This window comes from Triturus cristatus, chromosome 4_1 (genome assembly GCF_964204655.1).
Source record: "Triturus cristatus chromosome 4_1, aTriCri1.1, whole genome shotgun sequence".
In the NCBI taxonomy this organism is placed as follows: domain Eukaryota; kingdom Metazoa; phylum Chordata; class Amphibia; order Caudata; family Salamandridae; genus Triturus; species Triturus cristatus.
The window spans coordinates 355,455,569-355,478,660 of record NC_140585.1 but is presented as its reverse complement, the minus strand read 5'-3'; the positions used below and the strand labels follow the sequence as shown (position 1 = coordinate 355,478,660).

At 44.0% G+C, this 23,092-nt stretch overlaps 1 protein-coding gene across 6 annotated transcripts in view; it reads left to right on the top strand.

Moving 5' to 3' along the window:
• Nucleotides 1–23,092, top strand: part of CAPRIN2 (caprin family member 2) — a 699,936-nt gene that overhangs the window by 631,988 nt on the left and 44,856 nt on the right. For all 6 annotated transcript variants that reach the window (XM_085652361.1, XM_085652359.1, XM_085652360.1 and 3 more), the window contains one exon: nt 13,685–13,748. In XM_085652361.1, coding sequence (XP_085508487.1) covers nt 13,685–13,748 — 64 coding nt within the window. The remainder of the gene's footprint in view (nt 1–13,684; nt 13,749–23,092) is intronic.

Genomic DNA, 23,092 nt, shown 5'->3' with positions numbered 1-23,092 from the left:
GCTTCCCTCCTCCTGTATACAAGATACAATTTTTTTGTCTTTATGCTTCAGTATCTCTTTGTACTGTGTATTATGATGATTTTATATGTACCTTGCATTATCTTGGTATCACTGCTTACTTTTCTTATTCAAGCATGTGAATCTATGAAAGACACCCCAATACTGGAGAAGAACAAAAGTTACTTACCTGTAAACTGTGGTTCTCCAGTATTGGTGTCTTTCATATATTCACATGCGACCCACCCTCCTCCCCTCAGAGGCTCTCCTCTTCTCCTTGACTCTTTGTTACTCTTGTGCTATGAAAATCTGAGGGCCTGAGCCTCTGAGGAGAGCATTCTGGAGGGTGCTGGCACCTGATTTGCAGGAGTTTGGACTATTCACAATGACTGTAATGTGTTATAAAAGTGACAAGTTTTTTCTATCTAAAAGCTCTGATTCAATGCTACTCTGTTTTTTTTCTTACCTATTTATGGTTGTGTTATTGCTACATTGCTATGTTATGTACCGTGGGACTCCCACTTCGAGGAATATTCAAGCATGTGAATCTATGAAAGACACCAATACTGGAGAACCACAGTTTACAGGTAAGTAACTTTTGTTCGTCTGTGGCATTTCATGAGGACTGAGTAGCCCATAATTAGCTACACCTGCTCAGACAACCTCAGTTAATGAATGTCGAGACGTGTGTGGGGCACAAATGTATGTGGTCTTAAGATCAAACCAGTCTCATTACATTGTCCTAAATATAAAGTCCCACAAGACCTGCAATTAAACCTGTGACAATGAAGCATAGACAAGGTATTGTTAGTGCATTTTCCCCTCAAGTGATTGTGAGAAGGATACACTGTCTCCTTAAGGAGCATTCCCAAGTTACTGTACTTGTTGGCAGTGAGAACAAATGTGGTCTCTAAAAAACTACCAAGGGCATCATGCAAGATTAAAGATTACGGTCACCTGAAAATGCAAAATGGTCAGTGCTTGAAATGCCTGTTACTCCAGTATTGGAACTTTCATAGGTTCCCATTGCTTGTATCTTTCCTCGTCGTCGAGATGGGAGTCCCCGGTAATAAAAAATACCATAGAGATAGGTACAAAAGAAGAAAAAAGGCCTAGGCCTCCTCTCATTTTGTAGCATATCCACCTCTTTTTGTAAAAGAGACCAAATGAAATGAACAACCAATCAGAACAGCCTCACCCCATAGAAACTTCCTGAGAGCCTCAGATTTTCTACTGCACGTTGTGCAAGGGAGTCTCCACTGAGCTCTGCTCAGTTTTCTTCAACTTTTTGGTATTTCAACTCTTCAAATCTTCCTTATGTCGGAGAAAGAAAAGAAAGCTCTGTTCAAGGTTTGTGCTACCTGCTCCAAGAAGAGGCTTTATGTGGAGGAACAACATAAAGACTGTATTTGTTGGTATCCTGACCACAAGCCTACTGACTGCAAGATCTGCAGGACCTTCTCTACAAAGACCTTGCGGGACCGTGGGGGACGTCTGCTCATCTAGTTACATAAATTGAAGTCACGGAAGGATCCTGTGTCAAGTGACAGTGATGATGGCTCCTCTGCGACATCCTCGAGGAGATCACAAAAAAGGGGTAGGTCCTCACCTTCAACTTTTTCTGACCCCCCCTGCCAAAGCCTTGCAAAAGACCTTGGATAGGTCAGACAGGCGTAGTCCCATCAAATCTCCTCACAGAGGTGTAAAGGAGAGGGAAGGACTGGTTACTGAGGTGGTTTTGGGTAAGAAGACAAGCCATGGGTCTTCTGTTACTTCCCCACCCTCTGAGAAACAGAAGATGTTCAAGAAACCAGCTTCTGTTCCACCTGAAGGAAAAGCTGAGAAGAAAATGTATTAGTCGACGACGACATCAGCTCAGTTGACGACAACTTCGTCGACGGGCTCGTCAATGGGAGTTCTGTCGTCGCAAGTGTCTACGTCGACGGCGACTTAGATGGCAAAGCCACAGACAAAGGTACCCTTGATTATGTTGTCGACGCCTATGATGTCTACTTCCACGTTGACGAGGATGTCGACGGCGACCCCGTCGACTACGACGTCCCCAGCTTCATATTGACAACATTCTCGGCGACGGTCCCGTCGACGGTGAACCTTTAGTTGTCGACGATCCAATCTTCGTCGCCGGTGGCTCTGTCGACGACCTTGTCGACGATACAAAATATATCTATATCTATAAGGAGGCGCCGCATTACCCCAGAAAGGACTTCCTCGAGGAAAGTAACACCCCTGCCTCCTGCACTCCTTTTGGAAGAGGAGCTTTCTGAGGATGACGGTCCTTCTGGGGATGCAGATAGTCCATCACAACTGCATGTAAAATATCAGAACTAGGGCTCTGAGGACTAAAATATGGAGCAACATCAGCAATGTGCCGCAATCTAGGTCCCAGGATCGGTATCAGCCGGACATGGTCTGTGTACCATCTTCACTAATTACAGACCTCCAATCCATGCCGTCGGATTATAGGAGACGATTTCCGTCTGTCCTCTGGCCAAGAGACAGAACAAATGCTTCCAACTCAGCCTCCAGCTCATCTGGCTTCTCCAGTTCCACCTCAGCTCCCTCAACCTCCAGTACAGGAGCTATCTGGACTGCAACAGAATGTGGTCACTGTTCAAGACTACTCATCGGATGATGACCAGGGCACTATGTCAATCCCAGTTCCGGACAGGTAATGGGATGATTACATTATTCCGGATCCCGCCTCTCCAACTCCTGATCAAGTGGATTCTCCCCCAGCTGATATTGGAGTCTTCCACAATCTAAAGGAGAGGGTGTCTAAACGTTTTGAATTACCAATTCCATCGGTACAATCGGAATGTTTTCTCTACGACTTAAAAGAACCTTTTAAGAAGTCTGTTCGCTCTATCCCTATAGTGGGCCATGTCTGGGATGAAGGGAATAAAGTTCATGAAGTCGCCGGCAACGGCCATGCGTGTTCCGCGTCTAGAATAGAAATACAAAGCTCCGGAAGACAGCCCTGCTTGTCTGGTCAGCCAGCCGAAGCCGGACTCTGTAATCTCGCAAGCGGCCCAAAGAAAATCTAAAAATACGGCGGCACCTCTTACCACGCCACCTGATAAGGAGGGAAGACGACTAGATAATATCGGCAAGAAGTTTTCTTCCATGTCCAGCCTCCTTGTCAGAGCGGCCAAAGCTTTGGCTATTCTGGGACGATATGATCGCCAGATGTGGTGCGATCAATCCCCGTATTTACACCAGCTACCCGAGGAAGCAAAGACTGAGGTTAAAAGATCTTGCAGGAGGGAGAACGTTCGTCCTCTGAGATAATGGATTGCTCAATGGACATTGCTACTATGGCTTTCCGCTCTCTTTTGCAGGAGCGGCAGTTCTTCGACGGCAAAGCTGGCTTCGGGCCACTTGGTTTCGTTCGGAGGTCCAAAACAAAATCCTGGATCTTCCGTTCGATGGTGGGATGCTATTAGGAAAGCACATTGACGATGCGCTGCAGGACATAAAGAAGGACACGGAGAATGCTAAGTTTCTTGGGACTTTGCAATACCGCAAGGTTCCTTTCCATGGAGCGAGAGGAAAGGGTTGCTCTTCATACAGAGGCAGATACCAACAGCGGCGCTATTCCTCCTCGCAGCCTTCGCAGTCTTACAGGATACAATATTCACAGCGTCGGAGCCAATCGTCTTTTCTCTCGACCAACTAGAGGACGACAGGGATGCCAGGGAAGGGATTCCTCTAAGCGCCAATAGCGGCTACCAGGCTCTTCCTACTGTTCCTTCGTCCCCTGTTACACCAGGATAAAACACTTCCACAACTGGCAACTTATAACATCAGAGCGGTGGGTTCTAAACATAGTCTTGTCAGGACATACACTGGAATTTCAACACCATCCACCATCCAGAGCACCTCGCTCCACCGAATCCAAACATCTACACCTTCTACGTCTAGAGGCCCACCAACTCCTCCTCAAGGTAGCTATAGAGCCGGTGCCTCTATCCCAACTGGGCAAGGGATTCTATTCCCGGTTCTTCCTTGTTCAAAAGATGGTAGAAAAATGGCGCCCAATTTTAGATCTGAGGGAGCTAAACACCGATCTCATAAAGCTCTCCTTTTGGATGATATCCCTACAGGACGTTTTGCGTCTCCTTAATCCAGGAGATTACATGGCCACCCTGGATCTCGAGGACTCATACTTCCATGTTCCCATTCACCCGGCCCACAGGAAGTTTTTATGAATTACAGTAGCCAAGAGCCACTTTCAGGTACTGCCTTTCGGACTCAGATCCGCACCGCGGATATTCACAAAGGTCTTATCCCCAGTCGTAGCGTTTCTCAGGAGACAGACTCTACAAGTCTTCCCTTACCTGGACGACTGGTTGATAAAGGCACAGTCTTCCCGAGCAGCTTCAGAGGCAGTCAAAACTGGCACTCTCCTCTTCAGTAGTCTGGGACTTCAACTCAACAGGGAAAAGTCAGTCCTGTGCCCGTCCACATCGGCCAAGTTCCTAGGTGCTATTCTGGACATGACTTGTTGCAAAGCGTTTCCATCGGAGGAACGGCAGGCACATCTGATGACCTCTGCCCGTCGGTTCCAAAGACGACAGTCACTTTCAGTTCACCTATACAAATCCCTTCTAGAATATATCTCCTCCTGTATTCCCTTAATTCTGCATTGCAGGCTGCAAATGCGCCCTCTTCAAGAACTGGAGTTGCAATGGCGCCAAGCAGAAGGCTCTTTCGACGACAAAATAATGGTAACTCAGCCTATGAAGAAGGCTGTCAACTGGTGGATGATCAGACACTATCTCTCAGGGCCTCACCTTTACGGTCACCCCGGCTCCTCTAATTCTTAAAACATACGCCTCGCTAGAAGGCTGGGGAGCGGTATTACAAGACCTTCAGGTGAGCGTCGCTGGCAGCCCGAGCACCGCATTCTCCACATCAATCTGTTGGAGCTCAGGGTGATTAGTCTGACTTTGCAAGCTTTCTTTCCGTGGATCAGAGGGTCCACCGGCCTAGTCCGTACGGACAACACGACCGCTAAGAACAAACAGGGAGGAACAAGGTCTCGTCTGCTACCCAAGGAAGCTCAGGCGCTTTGGGAGTGGAGTATCCAACATCAGATCTTTCGGCTGAGCATCTTCCAGGTGCCCTCAACAAGACGGCGGATACTCTTAAGTCGTCTCAAATCGGTGAGCCACGAGTGGGAACTGGACAATCGCACTCTGGACAGGGTTTTCTCTCTCTGGAGCACTCCGTCCATAGATCTGTTTGCCACCCCAGAGAACAAGAAATGCCGATTCTACGCAAGCAGGGAACACCATCAGGGATCATTGGGGAATGCGCTTTCGATGGCCTGGTCAGGCGCCTTTGTTTACGCGTTTCCTCTGATCCCACTAATTCCAAGGCTTCTCAAGAAGCTCAAAGTGGAGCCCTGAAGAATGATACTGGTGGCCCCGGCATGGCCACGCTAGTTTTGGTTTACGGAGCTTCTCCTGCTCTCCCTAGATCATTCAATTCATCTGCACCCGATTCCCTCTGACGATGTCCCAGGGCCAAGTTGTACGTCCGAGATCGCTTCAGTTAACGGCATGGCTCCTGAGCACAGAGAATTTCAAAGCCTAAATATCTCACAAGAATGTAGAGGTGCTAGCTCAGGCCCGTGCACCACGTACGAATAAAACCTATTGCTTGAAATGGAAGTGTTTCTGCTTGTGGTGCCAACAGGAGAACATTCCTCCTTACTCCTCTGCGCCTCACCAAATTTTACCATACATTTTGACTTTGGCTAAGTCAGGTCTTGCTCCTTCTATCAAGGTGCACCTGGCAGCTATCTCTAGATTCAGACAGACTTCTTCTGGACCTTCCCTCTGGTCGGCGAGAATTGTGAAGCAATTTTTAAAAGGACGTTTTAGGGTTTTTCCTTACTCAACTCATGAGGCCACCCTTTGAGCCAATTCATAGGACGGATGTTAAATTCCTCTCCTGGAAAGTGGCCCTCCTCCTCGCTCTAACATCAGCTTGTAGGGTGTGTGAACTACACACTCTCACGATCAAGGATCCGTTTTTGCAGTTTAAAAAGGACCCTGATTCTGAGGACTCATCCCAAATTTATCCCAAAGGTTCCTTCTGACTTTCATCTGAATGAACCGGTCATCCTAAAATCCTTTTTTCCTCGACCTACTACTCCACCGGAACGGGCTCTTCACTCTTTGGATATTCAAAGGTGTCTAAAGTTCTATCTCCAGCGCACCCAGGACTTCAGAAGATCTACACAACTTTGTTGCATTCAGTGCCCCTCGCAAGGGTTTCCCTGTCAAAGCAAGGGGTTGCACGATGGATTGCCAGCGCGATCCAATACTGTCACCAAGTGGCTGGCAAGCCCCTAGAAGGGCGGGTCCGGGCGTACTCTACGAGATCCATTTCTTCTTCGACGGCTCTCTTCGCAGGAGTGCCTATTAAAGACATCTGCAGGGCAGCAACATGGAGCATTGCCCATACTTTCACGAAGCATTAGTGCTTAGACTCCTCCATGTAGTGACGCTGCAGTGGGACAAGCAGTCCTGAGGAACCTCTTCCAATAAGTAGTGAGCTTTCCCTTCTAACCCTCCTTCCTTTTATTGGTTATGAGCACATTTTGTAATTCATGTTATTTACTGGCTACTTTTTTGATATCTTGTGGCATTGACTGTATGCATTTCGCAAGGTTTCAACAAAGTATTATTACACAAAATGTACGTGTTCTTACTGCTAGCTATTCTGATACAAGAAATGGGAATCTATGAAAGTTCCAATACTGGAGTAAGAAAACAAGTTACTTACCTGTAACTTTGGTTCTCCAGTATTGGTAACTTTCATAGATTCCCATGCGCCCGCCCTCCTCCCCTGGGAAAGCTCAGCCTTCAGCATATTCTGTGATACTGTTACACAACGGCTACGAAAATCTGAGGCTCTCTCAGGAAGGTTCTATGGGGTGAGGCTGTTCTGATTGGTTGTTCATTTCATTTCGTCTCTTTTACAAAAAGAGGTGGATATGCTACAAAATGAGATGAGGCCTAGGCCTTTTTTCTTCTTTTGTACCTATCTCTATGGTATTTTTTATTACCGGGGAGTCCCATCTCAACGACGGGGAAAGAGGCAAGCAATGGGAATCTATTAAAGTTACCAATAATGGAGAACCAAAGTTACAGGTAAGTAACTAGTTTTCTTTTTTTAAGTAGCATAAACATATGTTGTCAAAGCGACAATGTGGTCCTGCAACAAGCAAGGCAGGGTGGGGGTCGTGGACCCTATGTCAAGTGGCCCTTCGCCTCTGGACATGGCTGGAACGTCCGGGCATATCCCTGGTGGTTCAACACCTGGCAGGTTCGCTGAACGCCAAGGCGGACAAACTCCGCCTCAGGTGCTTGATGTATCACGGATGTAGTCTTCGCTCGGCGGTGGTGCAAGGTCTCTTTCAATGGTGGGGAGAACCTTGGTTAGATCAGTTCACCACTGAAGAGAACACACAATGTCATCAATTTTGTGCATTGTAATTTCCAAGGCGGCACTCGCTCGACGACGCTTTTCGTCGCAAGTGGAGTTGCGGTCTTCCATATGCCTTTCCGCCTATACCACTTCTGCCCAGAGTGCTTAAGATCAGGCGCAACCGGGCCCAAGTCATACTGGTGGCTCCAGATTGGGCATGAAGAGTCTGGTATCCCGAGCTATTACAATTGGCCATTGATCCCCTGATTGGACTGCATCTTCGGGAGGATCTTCTGTCGCAGCAGCAGGGGACGGTCCTCCACCCGAACCTGTCCAGCCTCCACCTCCTTGCGTGGAGATTGAGTGGCGGCAGTTGACAGCTTTCGACCTTCCTCCAGAAGATTGTGATGTTATCTTGACAGCCAGGCTTCCCTCCACTAAGACGGTCTACGCCTGCAGATGGAACAAATTTGTGGCATGCTGCACAGCAAAGGCTGTGGATCACCTTTCTGCTCCTCTTTCTGAGGTTCTCTTGTTCCTCCTTTCTTTGGCCCAGCAGGGCTTTACTCTGGGCACTATCAAGGGCTACCTCTCGGCCATTTCAGCCTTTCTTAGGCTTCCAGATCAGCCTTCTCTTTTCAAGTCCCCTGTTGTAAATCACTTCCTTAAGGGCATTACTCTTTTTTTCCTCCTGTTCCCTTCCTAATGCCACAGTGGGACTTGAACTAGGTTTTTACGTATCTTATGTGCACTCCCTTTGGGCCACTACATAACTGTCCCCTCAGGCTTCTGACATTAAATACTGCCTTTCTGGTGGCCATCACCTCTTCGCTCAGGGTGAGTGACCTCCAAGCTCTTTTTTCCAAACCTCCTTTTTATGGCTGTTCATCCGGACAAAGTTGTCCTTCGAACTCGTCCTTACTTCCCAAAGTGGTTACTTCTTTCCACATTGGACAGATCATCACTTTGTCCACCTTCTTTCTGCCTCCACATCCTTCCAAAGAAGAAAATGCTCCACAGTCTGGATCCAAAATGTGCGCTTTATTTTTATTTGGATTGCACAAAGCAATTCCAGGTGGATGACTAGCTCTTTGTTGGCTACGTGGGCGCCAAAAAGGTCGGGCTGTGCACAAATGGACCATTTCTAGATGTTTGTTTTGTGCATCAAATCTTGTTATACCTTGGCAAAGAAGGAGCCTCCAGTGGGGTTACACGCCCATTCCACCAGGGCGACGGCAGCTACCACTGCTTTGGGACATGTAGTCCCCCTTAATGACATCTGTCAGGCAGCTACGTGGGCATCGCTACACAGGTTCACCAAACACTACTGCCTGGACAGCCAAGTCCGGAGAGACTGCTTCTTAGGCCGTTCTGTTCTCCAGGACTTTTGGGTGTGAACTTGGTTCACAGACCCACCTCCGGGGTTGTTATTGCTGGGTTATCTATTCTAAGGTAAGGAATCTATAACTGTCTCTTTAACATGAACAAGTTACTTACCTTTGGTAACAATATGTCTGTAAGAGACATAGATTAGTTATAGATTCCTTACCGCCCCACCCATCCTCCCTGTTCTGCGAACTGATTTCTTGGGCTAAGGACTCCCTTTCAGTGCCCTAGTTTTGTGCATCAGTGGTCCGTGTCTTGCATGGCTCTGCTCTTCTGGCGTTGAAAGTCGTGTACAGAAATGACGTCCGCGCACGAGAGCTGCGTCTAAGTAGCTACTGCAACATCATCCCGGCGACCATTACGCCAATGACTAACGTGGGGCCGACTGACGCCACCTTTCGATGCGCAGGGGTACTGCTGACACAACTTTCCGGATCCAGTCTGACGCCTGGGGGTAATTCGAAGATAAGGAATCTATAACTAATCTAGGTCTCTTACAGGTAAGTAACTTATTATTTATGACACTTCAATCCATGCCACTCTTTTACCCAGCTAACGTTTATCCATGCTGAACAGCAGCCATGCTGGTGTACAACATGGCTCAAGCATATTGGCAAAGCCACTAGCTCTGGCATAGTGAAAAGATGATATGCAGTCTTCTGGTATGTAGTAGTAACTTTATTTCCACCAAGACAGGACAGAGCAAAGGAACACTGGACCTGACGGCACAGCAGCACAATGGTAACCACTTTCCCGAGCCTCTCGTTCTGGAACCTCTCGGGGTGAGGATTCCATGAGGCCACGGAATAACCACCTTATGTAAAACCCAACACATCTTTCCCCTATATGAATAAAATAAAATCGAAGAACCAAATTAAAATAAACATAATACATGAATTCATAACAGAATAACCAAATGGCAAGTATAAATATATGCGAAACATGCTGGTACATAACATTTTAGTTCATAACATAGTCATGGAATTTATTGGGTAATCTTGTTGTTCTGGAAATAGGAACACGGTTATTGAGATCTTGACACATCCTACCTTGACTAGAACGACCAGACATCAAAACATGGGAAGATTTGGAAACCGAAATCTTGTTTTTATTCCACCATCTCCAGTTTTCCAATTGTACAGCACTCTTACAACAGACTTGAGATCAGAGAACTTGGATTCGCCCTTGGGCAAAATCCGAGAACATTTGACTCTAACTCGATCACCCACTTTCACATTCAACTCTCTTGAACTATGTTGGACATACTTGTTCTGGGCTATCACCCTATTCTTACTTACTACTTTTATCTTATCAGCTGGTAATGCAGACACGCCCATCCACTTCCTTAACTACTTCAAAGAAGGAAGACTGCCCCTAAGTAAAATAAACTGGGAAACCTCTGTGTCCAAGTTGGGAGTGGTGCGTACTGCCCACAACAAATTTTTAATTTCATTTTTGCAATTTAAACTACTGGCGTTTGATAACTGTATGTTGTCCTTGATTACCCTGTTAAACCTCTCAATAAGACCATTACTCCTAGGGTGGTAAAGTGAGGTTCTTGTGTGTTTTATTCCCATAAAGTCTAAAAACTTCTCAAATTCTGATGAAGTAAATTGACAACCATTGTCAGGGACTATTTCATCGGGAAAACCTTCTCTAGCCAATAGAAATTCAAGGAATTCTACCACACAGACCGTGGTTGGGGTTTTAACAAATTTCAACTCTGGCCAACGTCTGTAGTAATCCATTAGAACTATACCATATACAGACACACCGTTATCGGACAGAGTTAAAGGACCAATGATGTCCACAGCAAGTTTTGACCAAGGCTTGGAAGGCACGCTTACAGCTTGAACAGGACTGGGAACTGTCCCTTGATGTATCACTCACAGCGCAGGACATAGTCTCTCACAAAATGCTCTACTTGTTTGTCTAAACCAGGCCACCAAAAGTGCTCTCTAATTCTGCTCTTCATGGCACGCATGCCAATGTGGCCTTCATGAACTAGGGTTAGAACTTTGTCTTTCATGTTCACAGGAACCACCAGTAAAGAAGAGCGATACAAAAGACCATTAACAGTAAGTTCATCACAAACATGCTTGACTTTACTGAGCTCATCATCGTAAGAACATTCTCTTGTCCAACCTGTGTGAACCACCTCCATAAGTTTCTTAATGTCTAAATCTGAATCACACGCATCTCTCCTTTCGCTCTCTAAAATGGCTCCATTTGGGTAAGACACAACGTAACAAAAAATGTCAATCAAAATTCCTATCGTCCTCATCACTCACTTCATGCGCACTACTGGGCAACATGGACAGACAGTCTGCTAAAACTTTTCGTATACCTGGAATATACTCAACATCATAATTGTGTTCTAAAAGCCTGTATTACCATTTGGCAAGCCAAGGAGTGGCTTTATCTCCTCCTTTCGTAGTGAAAAGCTGGACCAGAGATTTGTGGTCCACTCTTACAGTGAACATGGAGCCTCATAAATATTGTTTAAAGTGAACAATGCCCTACCAACAGGCTAACGCTTCACGTTCTATTACGGAGTACGTAGCTTCAGCTGATTCTGCAGATGCTGGTTTCTTTTTGAGAGGTAAAGACCCTCGAATAAGAAACCATAAAAGCAATGTATTTTGAAGTTTCCGTTAAACATTAAATAGCCCTTGCCCAACAGGTGGGCAAATGTCTGCTTTCTAGCACTTCATGTGTTCATGTAATTCAAGTAAGCTACGACGTTTGTCTTTTTAATGACTGATAATTCCATTGACCTTGAGATTGTACGGTTGGTTAGTTTAAAAGACGGTGGCCACTAGTCTCCAGTAACTAAATACAGGGCAGCATATACTGCGGTGCTACAATGTAGTTTGGGTTTGACCTGAAGATCTGGCATCTGCATGTAAAACGAGCATTGGCAAAGCTAATAGGTCTCTGCAGTTACCTGAGCTATTGGCCCTGTCAATGTGAATGTCTTTTAGCCACGTTATCTAGCAGCACCTCTCCTGTTCAGCAAAGCTAAAACTCACAAAAAAGCGTTATGATCCAGCCAGTGCAGGATACTTTAATACAGCTGTGTTGTATGAGGAAGCCCTCAAACAGGAACATAAATGTGTTAAACGTCTGTAGTCACCCCTTGTCCAGTAATAAAAAAAAAAAAAACATCCAAATACTTAACGTTAAGAAAATGAAGACAAAATTATGGCAACAATACGAATAGAATGTCGTAAGTGATAGATATATACATCGTGGCAGGACCTTCAATTTCGGCAAACGCTGTTCGGCACAATGACTGTAATTTATTGCCTTTTTGAAAACAAACCTCTACAATGAGTTACTAAACATTTAGGAACTAGAGACAAAAAAGCATGAGATCAATAAGAAAAATCAATTTCTTAAGTGATGCATATGTACATCATGTCAAAACCTTCTATTTTGGTAAAGGCTGTACTGCTCAAATGACGGCAGTTCATTGCTATTTTGAAAACAAACCTCTACAATGAACTGGAACAATATCGCGGACCTTGGGTCGGGTGTGAAGAACCTAGACACCCCATTGAGGCACTGTGAAGAATTTTTCGTTGAAGCTGCCTGGCTATATTCAGTTCAGAAGCAGAGCCATTTGTTGCATTTAAATGAATCTCTCCGAACACTGCGTTTGCGAACATGCATAGCCACGCGGCGCGCCATGCAAAGTAAGACTACGATGCCCGACAGACATTTTTTTCATGCTTTTAGTATTTTGTGAGTCTCTTGCTGACATCGCTATGGCCGGCACTGATGACTCCTTGTTTGAGATGGTGTTATGTATTCGTCCATGATGTTCCCTGCACCAGATATGACTCAAATTCTTTAATGCTTTAATGCATCAGGCATGCAATGGCTTGAATTTGCAATCATCACAATACCTAAACATGCAAATGATTGAGTCAGCCTGCGTTTGTGACATTTTTCATGGCATAAAACGTTTTAAAGCTGTCCGAGAAAGAAGGGTAACCGGTGCCCTCGGAAGCGAGCGTCAGACATTTGACCTCAGTCTTTGAATGCACAGCAAATGTCATGAGATGAGAACAAGATTTACAGGCCTTTTACAGAAACAGCACTCTGAGCGAGTGTGAAGTGCTCAAAATCAAATAAAGTAGTTCCTAAAACATTGGCTGAAATGGGAGCATTTGATGGATAGTAGTAAATGGTCCATGCTTTCGAGGAGGGCTAAACACAGGAAGAGGCATGACGCATTAACAAATGTGGAGAAACAATGGAGCAAGCAAATGGGAAGCCTATGGATGGACTGAAGCCCACAAAATATGTCCATGTCTTCGAGACCGCGCATGTGTGGTCTAGCTGAGACCTAAAAATGGTCTCCATGTGCAAGTTAAGGAGATTTTGAAATGCATCATAAATACACAAAAGCTGCATCTATCTGGATCTTTAGCAGGAGTAAACTGGCATACAACTTGAAACAGGAGAACTTGTTGGTCACATTTGTGATTTCCTAGCTTTGGGTCTGATAGAATCGTTTTTTTCGCTGTTAGGCACAGTATTTGTGGTGTCTGCTGGATGGCTATTTGGTGTTCTTACTGTATTATTCTCTTGTGCTGTGGTCTTTTTTGGTGGCTTGCGGTTAAAAAAAAAAAAAGTTTAAGCTAAATGTTCCACTAGTGTGTTTGTTCAAACAGCTGCAGATTTCAGAAATTTTTTAAACAGATAATTTAACGGTTAAAATTCTGATCACCTTAATTTTTGTGTATATTTATATATGAGATCATGCTGTTGCAAAAAAGACCTACTATGCCAGAATGCATGATTAACAAAAACATACTATTTGTTTTCGTAGGATGCAAGTTACCAACAGGGCTATAAACGTGGAACATCTGGTGGGCAGCGACCAAATCCTAGAGGTTAGAATCTTATGTTAAATCTGTTACTGCTATATTTTGTATTTTTTACTTATTGTACTTTGTGTTCCAAAGTCCTATTGCTCCAATATTAGATGCATGAATTGTTTGATTTCCCTATTTGTATATTGTTAAAATCCAGTATCACAACCTGTAGAGAGAGGATGATACAAGTTAAAGGCTGCAGTTCTAGATTTCCATCTCCCAAAGCCATATCCTAAACTATCCTTAACTATATCGCAAACCGATGTGTAAAAACTAGTGAGATACATTGCATGAGGATGGTAGAAGTTCTATAAATGTGTGCTCTCACAAGGATCAACATATCGGTGTATTGGCACATTTAAAAGGTCCACAGTTTTTTTTATTAAGTTGCCTGGACTCTGTATGCTTATAGAACTGTCTGGTGTTGCATTGGGTACCAAGAGGGCTCTTTCAAAATGGACTAACGATAGGCTGTCATACTTCACGTCTTGCTAATCCAGCAGCCTATTCTTGTGTATCTAGCAGGGGGTAGATTTGCTGGGATGGAGGAGATGAATACTGTTAAGATAAAATTTATATATTTTTTTTTAAGTATGTTGTTTCGAGTTCGAGTGATGCTTTGCCTCTGATAAGGTGTTTCTGTTGAAAACATTTGTTCACTGATTTTTATCTAAATTGTACTCTTTTCATTCCTGCTGCATTTTGATAATTGGGGTAATATTGCATCCCGAAGTCTAACCAGCTTCCATCTATCCAGTCTTTAGTACCAATGAGCAGTTAGTTGTAATGCCCTCCCAGCTCTTTTGTTCACCAGTGGTATTGGTTTCCGTTTGGATACTCTCTAAAGGACGTGGAGGTGACTTAGTGTTTCCAGGTTTAAAGAAAGTGTATATTAATTGTACTTGTGCATTGAAAATGCAGCCAGTTCCACAGTTGTCACAACGAAGAGCATATGCAGTGTCCATTGCAAACTTGTGTCCTTCAGTCTAACGCTTTAAAGAAAATATAGTAAAACGGTTCTGGTTCTTGCCTATAAGAAATATTTCTAAGGATGGCCTTACATTCCAGACTACTGATGAGCCCAACCTTTGGCAGCTTGGTTAAGCAACAAGGCAGCCCAAGAATGTATATGTGACAAACAAGCCATTATACCAGTACACCAAGAAATAAAGCTCCGTGTCCAAACTAAGCTTAAGTACAAATATAAACGTATAAGCAATATAAAGCAAACCCGTAGTGAAAGTTATTTGGTTCAGAAAGTTAGGGGAAAATAAAAAAATCAACCATTGATCAGTATTAGGAATGCTGCTTTAAAAATGGAAAACCAAAAAGAATGTAAACAAATGTCTACCAGAAATTTTAATGGGAATTAAGTGCACTTTGGCTGAGCCATGAGTGTTCAATCTGCTACTCGAGGGTGTGTCCTAAATAAAAATCTGAAGGTACACAATGTTCAGTTGTGCCAAACCGATTGTTGTTTAATTTTAGTTTAACAAAGCAGGCTATATTTAGTGTGATGCCTCCAGGTGCAAGCATGTGCTATCATCCTGAAGTAGGTCATTCTTGGGAAGGGAAGCTGAAAATTAAGCCAGAATAATTCCTTCCTCATGCCTCTCCTGAAGCACATGTAATTGGACTCAGACCGGAGTCTTGGATTAACTGTAGAACCTTGACTGTCAGTGGTCCCACCTCCATGTTCAATTGAATGCTCTTTAAGGTATTAGATGTACAGGATCCCTTTATACATGTTGGAGGAAGTTAGTTTTTTCGTTATCTTGGACCTTTGCCTATATTGTTACTGGTGTACAGTGCTTTAAGTAAGTTGCTAGTGACTAATAAAAATAAATTTGCACTGTCAAGACCAACTGCCTGACTCGAAGTATACATGGTCACATAAGCCAAACAGACTGTTTTTGAATCCTTTGCATTTTGGCAATTTGTTTTGTCAGCACCAGTCTAATCATGCCAGTATTAAGTGACCTGTCCACTCCACAATGTTCTGTTCGGGTGAGAACGGTCTGAGGAAGGGTAGGTTTTAGTTTGATTCTTTAACTACTTTACTGACGTGAGGAACAGAGTTCTGCACCAAAAGAAATTCCCAAGTTGCTTACTATAAATTCGATGTATAGTGGTGAACCTGAAGGTTGCAAAAAGGGTGGATACAGGATTTCTGATTTACCTATCACCAGGCTCTCCATGTTGGTCTGTTCAAAGCCTGTTATATAGGAAACTCCTTGGGGGGAGGGGGGGGGGCAGGTTGGGGAAGACCGATTGGGAGGATTTGCCTTTCACTTGCTCAAAAAAGATTCGGGCACTGCATTGCTTCTTGTTGGTATAGCATAAACTTACCTTTTTCAAAGGAAGGCATAACAAAGTCCTTAAAATATTGATCTGAAAACCTAGAAACTCTAGTTGTCTGAAGTGCACCAAAATGCATTTCTCCCAATTTAATAAAAAGCCTACATCTCCAACAAATGCATAGTCCTCTTCAAGTGACTCCCCAACTCCGTTGAATCTTGAGACATAATCAAAATCATGCATATACATATTTCGATGTACCTCTTTCTCTTCATCACCTTCCCACTGGTCTAATCACCTTCGTGAAACACCAAGGCGCTGAAGCAAGGCCAGGCAAGGTAACTGACTCTCCAGATCCATAGTTATTGTAAAATAAGCATCTTTCAGGCCTAATTTTACTAACCAAACGTCCTTTTGAAGCTCATCTCTTAGCAGGTGGATTCCTTACATCTTGAAATATTCTGCAAACCAATTGAGATTTTTTTTATATCATTTATTTTATTGATAACATTTAAGAATTGAGAAATAACAGCAAATACAATGACATGCAAGGCCAGGGTATACCCATGTAGAGTTTTAAACATTGATTCTCTAGTATTTTTATTTTTTATAGATTCACATGCTTGAATCTTCCCCGTTGTCATGGTGGGAGTATCACGTTAATAGTAAAAGTAGCAGTACTGAAACATAAACATAGATATCCTTTGAAAAAGAAACCACAATTTAGTAACCTTTCAACATCCTTTTTAAACATCCAAAGTTCAGCTAATTAGAGCAGAGACCTCGGAGTAACCTTCCCCTACAGGGCCACCATACATCAGATTTCGAGCACAAGTGCATATATAAATAAGGAGCCTAATTTGGGAGGAGGGAGGGTTGCATGTGAATCTACAAAATATATCAATACTAGAGAACCTCAGTGTACACATAAGTTACTTTTTTCTCCAGTATTGTATCTTTTATAGATTCACATGCTAGAGTCCGACTGATAAGCAGTACACCAGAACTAAGAAAAGAATGGCGGTGGGTAGGCGAACTTTCCCACCATGAAGTTAAAGAAATATACCGTAAGGCAGAAGATGTATCAAAATAGGTATATAATATGCCAGACAGCAAACAAAATATATAAAAGCAAAAAAGGCTAATAAAGGCATCGAAGTGCATCTTGCCCAACCGCTATATCTGCCTTTTTCCAACCGTCGAGGCAGTAATGCTTTTTGAATGTATGAGCATTCGCCCACTTGGCTGCCCTGCAGGTAGAGGTGCACCTCCAAACGGGGCTGAAGATGTTACCACTTCTCGTAGAGTGAGCCTGCATCTTTGCAGGCAGTAGACGATCAGCCTTTTCATGGTAGAAGACAATCGCTGAGTGACCCAACAAGCAATACTAGCCCATGTCAAGGAATGTCCTTTACTAGGTGCAGCGAAGGATATCCGTAATTGAGGCTTTACGAAAAACCTTCTTCTTTGCAGATAAAACTTCAAACAATGTTTAATGTCCAGCAAATGCAAAGCTTTTTCCGCTGCAGAGGACGGATTAGGAAAGAATGTAGGCAGAAATATAGGTTCATTGATGTGAAAAGTTGAAGGCACTTTAGTTATAAATGAAGGATTAGTACGCAGGATAACAGTGTCTGGCAGAAACTGAAGATATGGCTTTTATGGTGAACGCCTGGATTTCACTAATCCGTCTAGCTGACGTGATAGCTAAGAGAGAAGCCACCTTCCAAGAAAAGAACTTCGTCCCTCATTTGTGCACCAGGTAAAATGGAGGTCGGATAAGCTGCGACAGACCTGTATTTAACTGAGAAGATTCAAGCATGTGGATCTATAAAATATATCAATACTGGAGAACCACAGTGTACAGGTAAGTAACTTGTTTTTTATGATACATGCACCAATAGCAAAAATACTTCTATATAATAATGAAGAGAGATAGAAAAGGGAAGAGAATAAGCTATAAGAGGAAGAAAGCAAGGAGGAAGGGAAGAAGGACAAACTACAAAGCAGGGAAGAAAGAGGGGAGGGAGAGGTAGTGAGTACAATGATGGTAAAGAAGCAAGAGTCCAAGTGAACTGTAAGGGGGGCATCTTGCAAAAAGGGGGACTATAAAAGAAGAAAAGTATCTGCTTGGTCCATTAAATTATAAATGATCTTTTCATATGATGTGGTCTTGTACAATACAGAAAGGGCAGTGATGAGCAATCGAAGAGCATGGCGGGTCAATTCGAGAATGACCGATAAGTCAATTTAGATCTCTTAAATGTATTGCTGGAAGCCTTCCCCGGGCCTCCTTTTGTACTAAAAATAGAAAACTTACAAAGGTCTTTGTCTCTTCTGGCACCTGTATAACTGTATCTTAGATCAACATCTGACACGTTTGCATTCACCAAAGAATTCTCTTCCTTAGAAAATACTGTAATTTTTCCTCACAAATTGAGTCCCAAAACCTTTCACAGTCTCTTCAGTACCTAAGGGTTATCTTTAATTAATCTCAAATTTTCCCCACACACTCCACCTAGCTTTCTTTGGGGGAAAAACAGTTGCTTGCCTCAGAATGAATTAGATTGTGACATCCAATCTCCATAATGAATTCTTACTCTGGAATTCCTGTAAATGTCAACTTCCTTACAGGTTTTTATGGGACTTTCGGTAATCCTGGCTAAAGGATCGGCCCCTTCCTTAAGTCCTTCTAAAGATTTCACTGCCACCAAAGACTCTTCTGATACAGCTTTGTGCTTAATCCAGTGTAGTGAACATTGAAACATATTTGCCAATAGTTCTCACATTTCCTCTCGAAATAAGTCCCTCTGACACTTCACATTCTTTTGGCCAAACACCTAGTTTCCGACTAATGCTCAGTAAATCAGCCTTACACCTTTCTGAAATGAAATCAGCATAACCAACCCTGACAAACCTATAGCCTTTTAGCTCCAGCTGTGCAGGAGATTCACAACCACATGCCTATAATATGCCTTTTCTGCCATATCAAAGATTCTTAAGTTCTGTCACATCCAGAATTCAATCGTGCCATTGATTTAGAGCCCTTTCCTGTCTTTTACCTGGATTTTGTCTCATTTTAAAAAGGAAACTTGCCAGATCTGGGTTTAAATCTGGAGTCACACATACCTAATTTTCCACAACTGGCGTTGGTCACACTGCCTTCATTATCTTTCTTGCCTCTCCCTTTAAAGACCTTGTAGGAGAGTAGGGTCTGCTTTCTATGTCCACCCCCACTTTTTGCTTTTGCTTTACTGGTTTTCGACTTAGATGTGGCTGTGGGTCTGCTAATCCGACCCACAGCCCTGCTGTTCTCTCTCTAAATTAATACTATGTACTTTAGGTGCATAACCCAATTGGATAGGATCACCTTATTGGCCCCTGTACAGTGTACCTTAGGTACCCAGGGCATAGGTGTACTCTAGGCCTACCAGGGGCTGCAGCATGTATTATGCCACCCCTGGCCTTCCATTATGACACAACTGGCTGATCACTCAGCTGGGGCAAGGTCGTGTAATCACCCCTTGCTTAGGTGTAGTATTCCTATACCTACCTTATATATAGACACATGTGTACCTATCAGCCACTCCTATGGCAGGCCTTAACAATCCTGGAGGCAGAGTGCTTGGTAACATGTGAGATAGTGCTCTAGCATGAGCTGAGCCTGTCTGCAGCTTTCGGAACCATGTCCTTATAGCTGTTCTATGATATAGCCTACCATATACTCTTAAAGTGCCTTATAATCTTAAACGGTTATGGTAACTATGGTTTGGCTTTATCAAAACATGTTGTGTAAGGTGTCTAACACTTTGGAATAATACCCCCATCCCATTTCTGTTGATGAGGATATTATCCCTCCCTTTTAGAGGGAGAAGACATGTTGAAACCTACTTACCCGGTTAAAGTTAACCAGAGCCCCAGCATCACAAAATGGATGCTGCTGCCACGACACAAGTCTGACCTCCTGCTACTGTGAGTGATCCCGGCACGGGAGGCTTGGACAACAGGTTTCCTGCCTTGGGAGGTGCGAGCACCACCCCAGACAGGCCTTAGTGTGTTGGGGCAGGGAGGGATGAAAGAAACTAGACACTGCCTGGGGCACACAAGGTGTCCCATGCATAGTCCAGTTCAAACCGGTGCTGGGGCACTCCAGCCCCAGTCCTGGCGCGAAACTGGACAAAGGGAAGGGGGTGTAACCACCCCCCTCCCAGGTCCCACCCATAAGGCGTGACCTAGCAGGCAACCCAGCCCCCCAGAGTAGTACAAGTGTGGTAGCTGGGCCCCAGGAGATTAGATTATCCTGAAACTGCAACTTGAACAGAAACTCTGGACCTTCGACGAAAGAAGAAGACTGAAGAATGTCCCTTGTGGCCAAGGAGTGGTCACCCTGTGCGAACAGGCACCATCAAGAGACTTACCCTTTGCTTTGCTGAAGTTCTACGAGGGACCGACTGCAGAGCCTGACCAGAGCCTTGACTTCCAGACTTCTCCGACCCTGATCCACATCCACATCCGAGCTGAGATCCGTGGCGGCGACGAGAGACGTGGGACCGGCTACCTGGGAAAAGTGGCGAGTATCTTCCAGCGCAGCTTCTGAGGCACCCTCGAGGTTGTGCACCGGGGATTGAGAAGCCCCAACCACCATCTGCACCGAAGATCAGCCCCCCACACTACACGAGTCCTGCGTGGGGACCTTCTGCATTTTCCTGCTTGCCGCATCTGTCCGGTTGCTTGCCCGTTGGCTAGTAACCTTTGCGACGACACACCTTCAATTTTCCACTGCTGGTTTGGCTCCTCCAGACTGGCTCCTGCTCCTCTGTAAAAGAGAAGCACCCCAGACCTTCCTGGTCTGCACCAGAAGCAATTCCTCTATTCTTCGTGGGTTCCGCTTGCCAAGGCTTGGTGAGTCCTAGTTCGACTTCGACGCCGCCGACAGCACGAGCCTTCGTGGGACAGCTCGCCTCCTGGTCCTGGTCGTCCTCGACGTCTCCTGGTACCCATGGCTGCTGCGACAAGCTTCACCTCTTCACCTGCAATCTCCCAACATCGCCTGGTTCCTTCCTGGTTCCACGTGGTCACTGGCTAGTGACCCAGACTCTGTCCCTTCTGCTTGCAGGTATCCTTCCTTCTTGATCCCGACCTTGGGATCCACCGGACACTCTTCACTGACTGCCTGTCAGCATCTTTCCTTCAGGCATCCATAGGAGTCGACGACGAAATCCGACGCAAGTTCACACCTATGCACCCGCAGCCCGTGGGCTAGGTAACTTGGGTACTCCGGTGCTCATCAGGGTATTGACTATCCTAGTGTCTAGTTCTCAAGTCTCGACTTCCTAGCTACTCCAGAAGTGTCCTAAATCTTATTAATTCTAAGCTGTACTATTTCTATCGATTATACGCATTACGCATGAGTGTTTCCACTCTGCACCTGAATCCCGTGGGCCTCCCACTTCCTAACTGTTGGTAGGGTAGTGTAGCCCCAGTGATGGCCTAGGCCTATCCTGTGTTCGTGACAGTGGTCCTTATACCACTTACTTAGTATATGGTTTGCGTGGCCCCTAGGGCCTAATTGTATTACTTACCTGTGTGACTTAATGTATGCTTAAATAAGACTGTTGTACTTACCTCAAATCTCATAAAGGGTGCTGAGGGTTTGATTAGAATAAATACACTTTATTTTATATATATATCTGTTGTGGTGTCCTTTCATTTGGTTTTGCAGGGATTACATATGGTATAACAGCTGGCTTCACATGCCATTCAGAGTTTAGCTTAAAATTGCTCTTGTCCATGCTACTACTAGGATAGCTGGTCTATTAGGTTGACTTTACAACCAATCACCATAAGGGTTGTTTGGACTGATACAAGGTGTACACTAGAATTAGCGACATCATATATCAGGCCAACTTCTCACAGACCTTCTCATCCAAAAAGAAATGTATTAATTTACAAAGGCCGCCATTCAGCAGTTTTTGGATGAAGATTAGGATTACACATTACTTCACCTAAAGGATCTCTAATGGCACCCATGTTCTCCTTATTAGTAACTACATCACCTTCTAAACTCTCATTCCCTCCTTCACCTTTGGAGCTAAAATATACTCATCAATCGCTATAATGCGTTCTCAAAATCATTTGGATTCTCATTTGTGCTGCTAAGGACACCCACCATAGTGCTGCGAAGGAACACCACTGCTTGATGGTGCTGTGACGATCCACGTCTTTCTTTTTTTTCTCTTGCACCTTTCTCCAAATGTTTCTCTTTTCTCAGTCTATTATCGACTTTCTTTTGTTCTTCCCTGTCAATTTATGTAAGGGTCCAATACTTTTCATCAAGTGGGGTCATCCGATCTCCTCTTGGTCAGAGCGTATTGCTTCCTTAAGATTTTTGTACTTGTCTGTGGACAGCTCTTATAATTAAGTTCTCTTGGACAATATCCAGAAGTATTTGCTGTATCCTCAAAGCTATCTCAAGCCTACTCAATTGGCGTCACCTGTCACCTACACTAAAGACCATCCCAGTATTATCGCACAATTGTGTTTCATACATTAATAATTGGGTTAAACCCAATTCAATATGGCTGTCAAAACTGGTAAGATTTCTTAAATCTTCCTTGTGCTATGCTCTTTATAAAGAATAAATATGGGCTTTAACTAATAAGCCACCAACTATTGTGCCTAATCTTATGAGCATCTTTAGCTGCTTTATTTACTATTGAAGACACCCTTGCTCTCCCGCCTGATCAAAAGCAACAGCTGCAGAGATCCCGTTCAAAAGAGCTTTGAGCTTTAACTCTGCAGATATTCAACAAGAGAAATTCACTGAAAACCCATGATGTAAAGGAGAAAGCTGTAAATACACGATCAATTTGCGTAAACTGAATTAAAACAATATGCAAAAACTACCAAGTAAAAAAAATCACAAACTAACCAATTTCATAAATTGGAATTACAAACAAATACACATTCTCATCACAACCAGTGGGAACATCCATATTCCTGCATATGAAGCCTTAATAAACCCATTTCTTTTGTAATAAGCAAAATTGCACTTTTATCTTGTT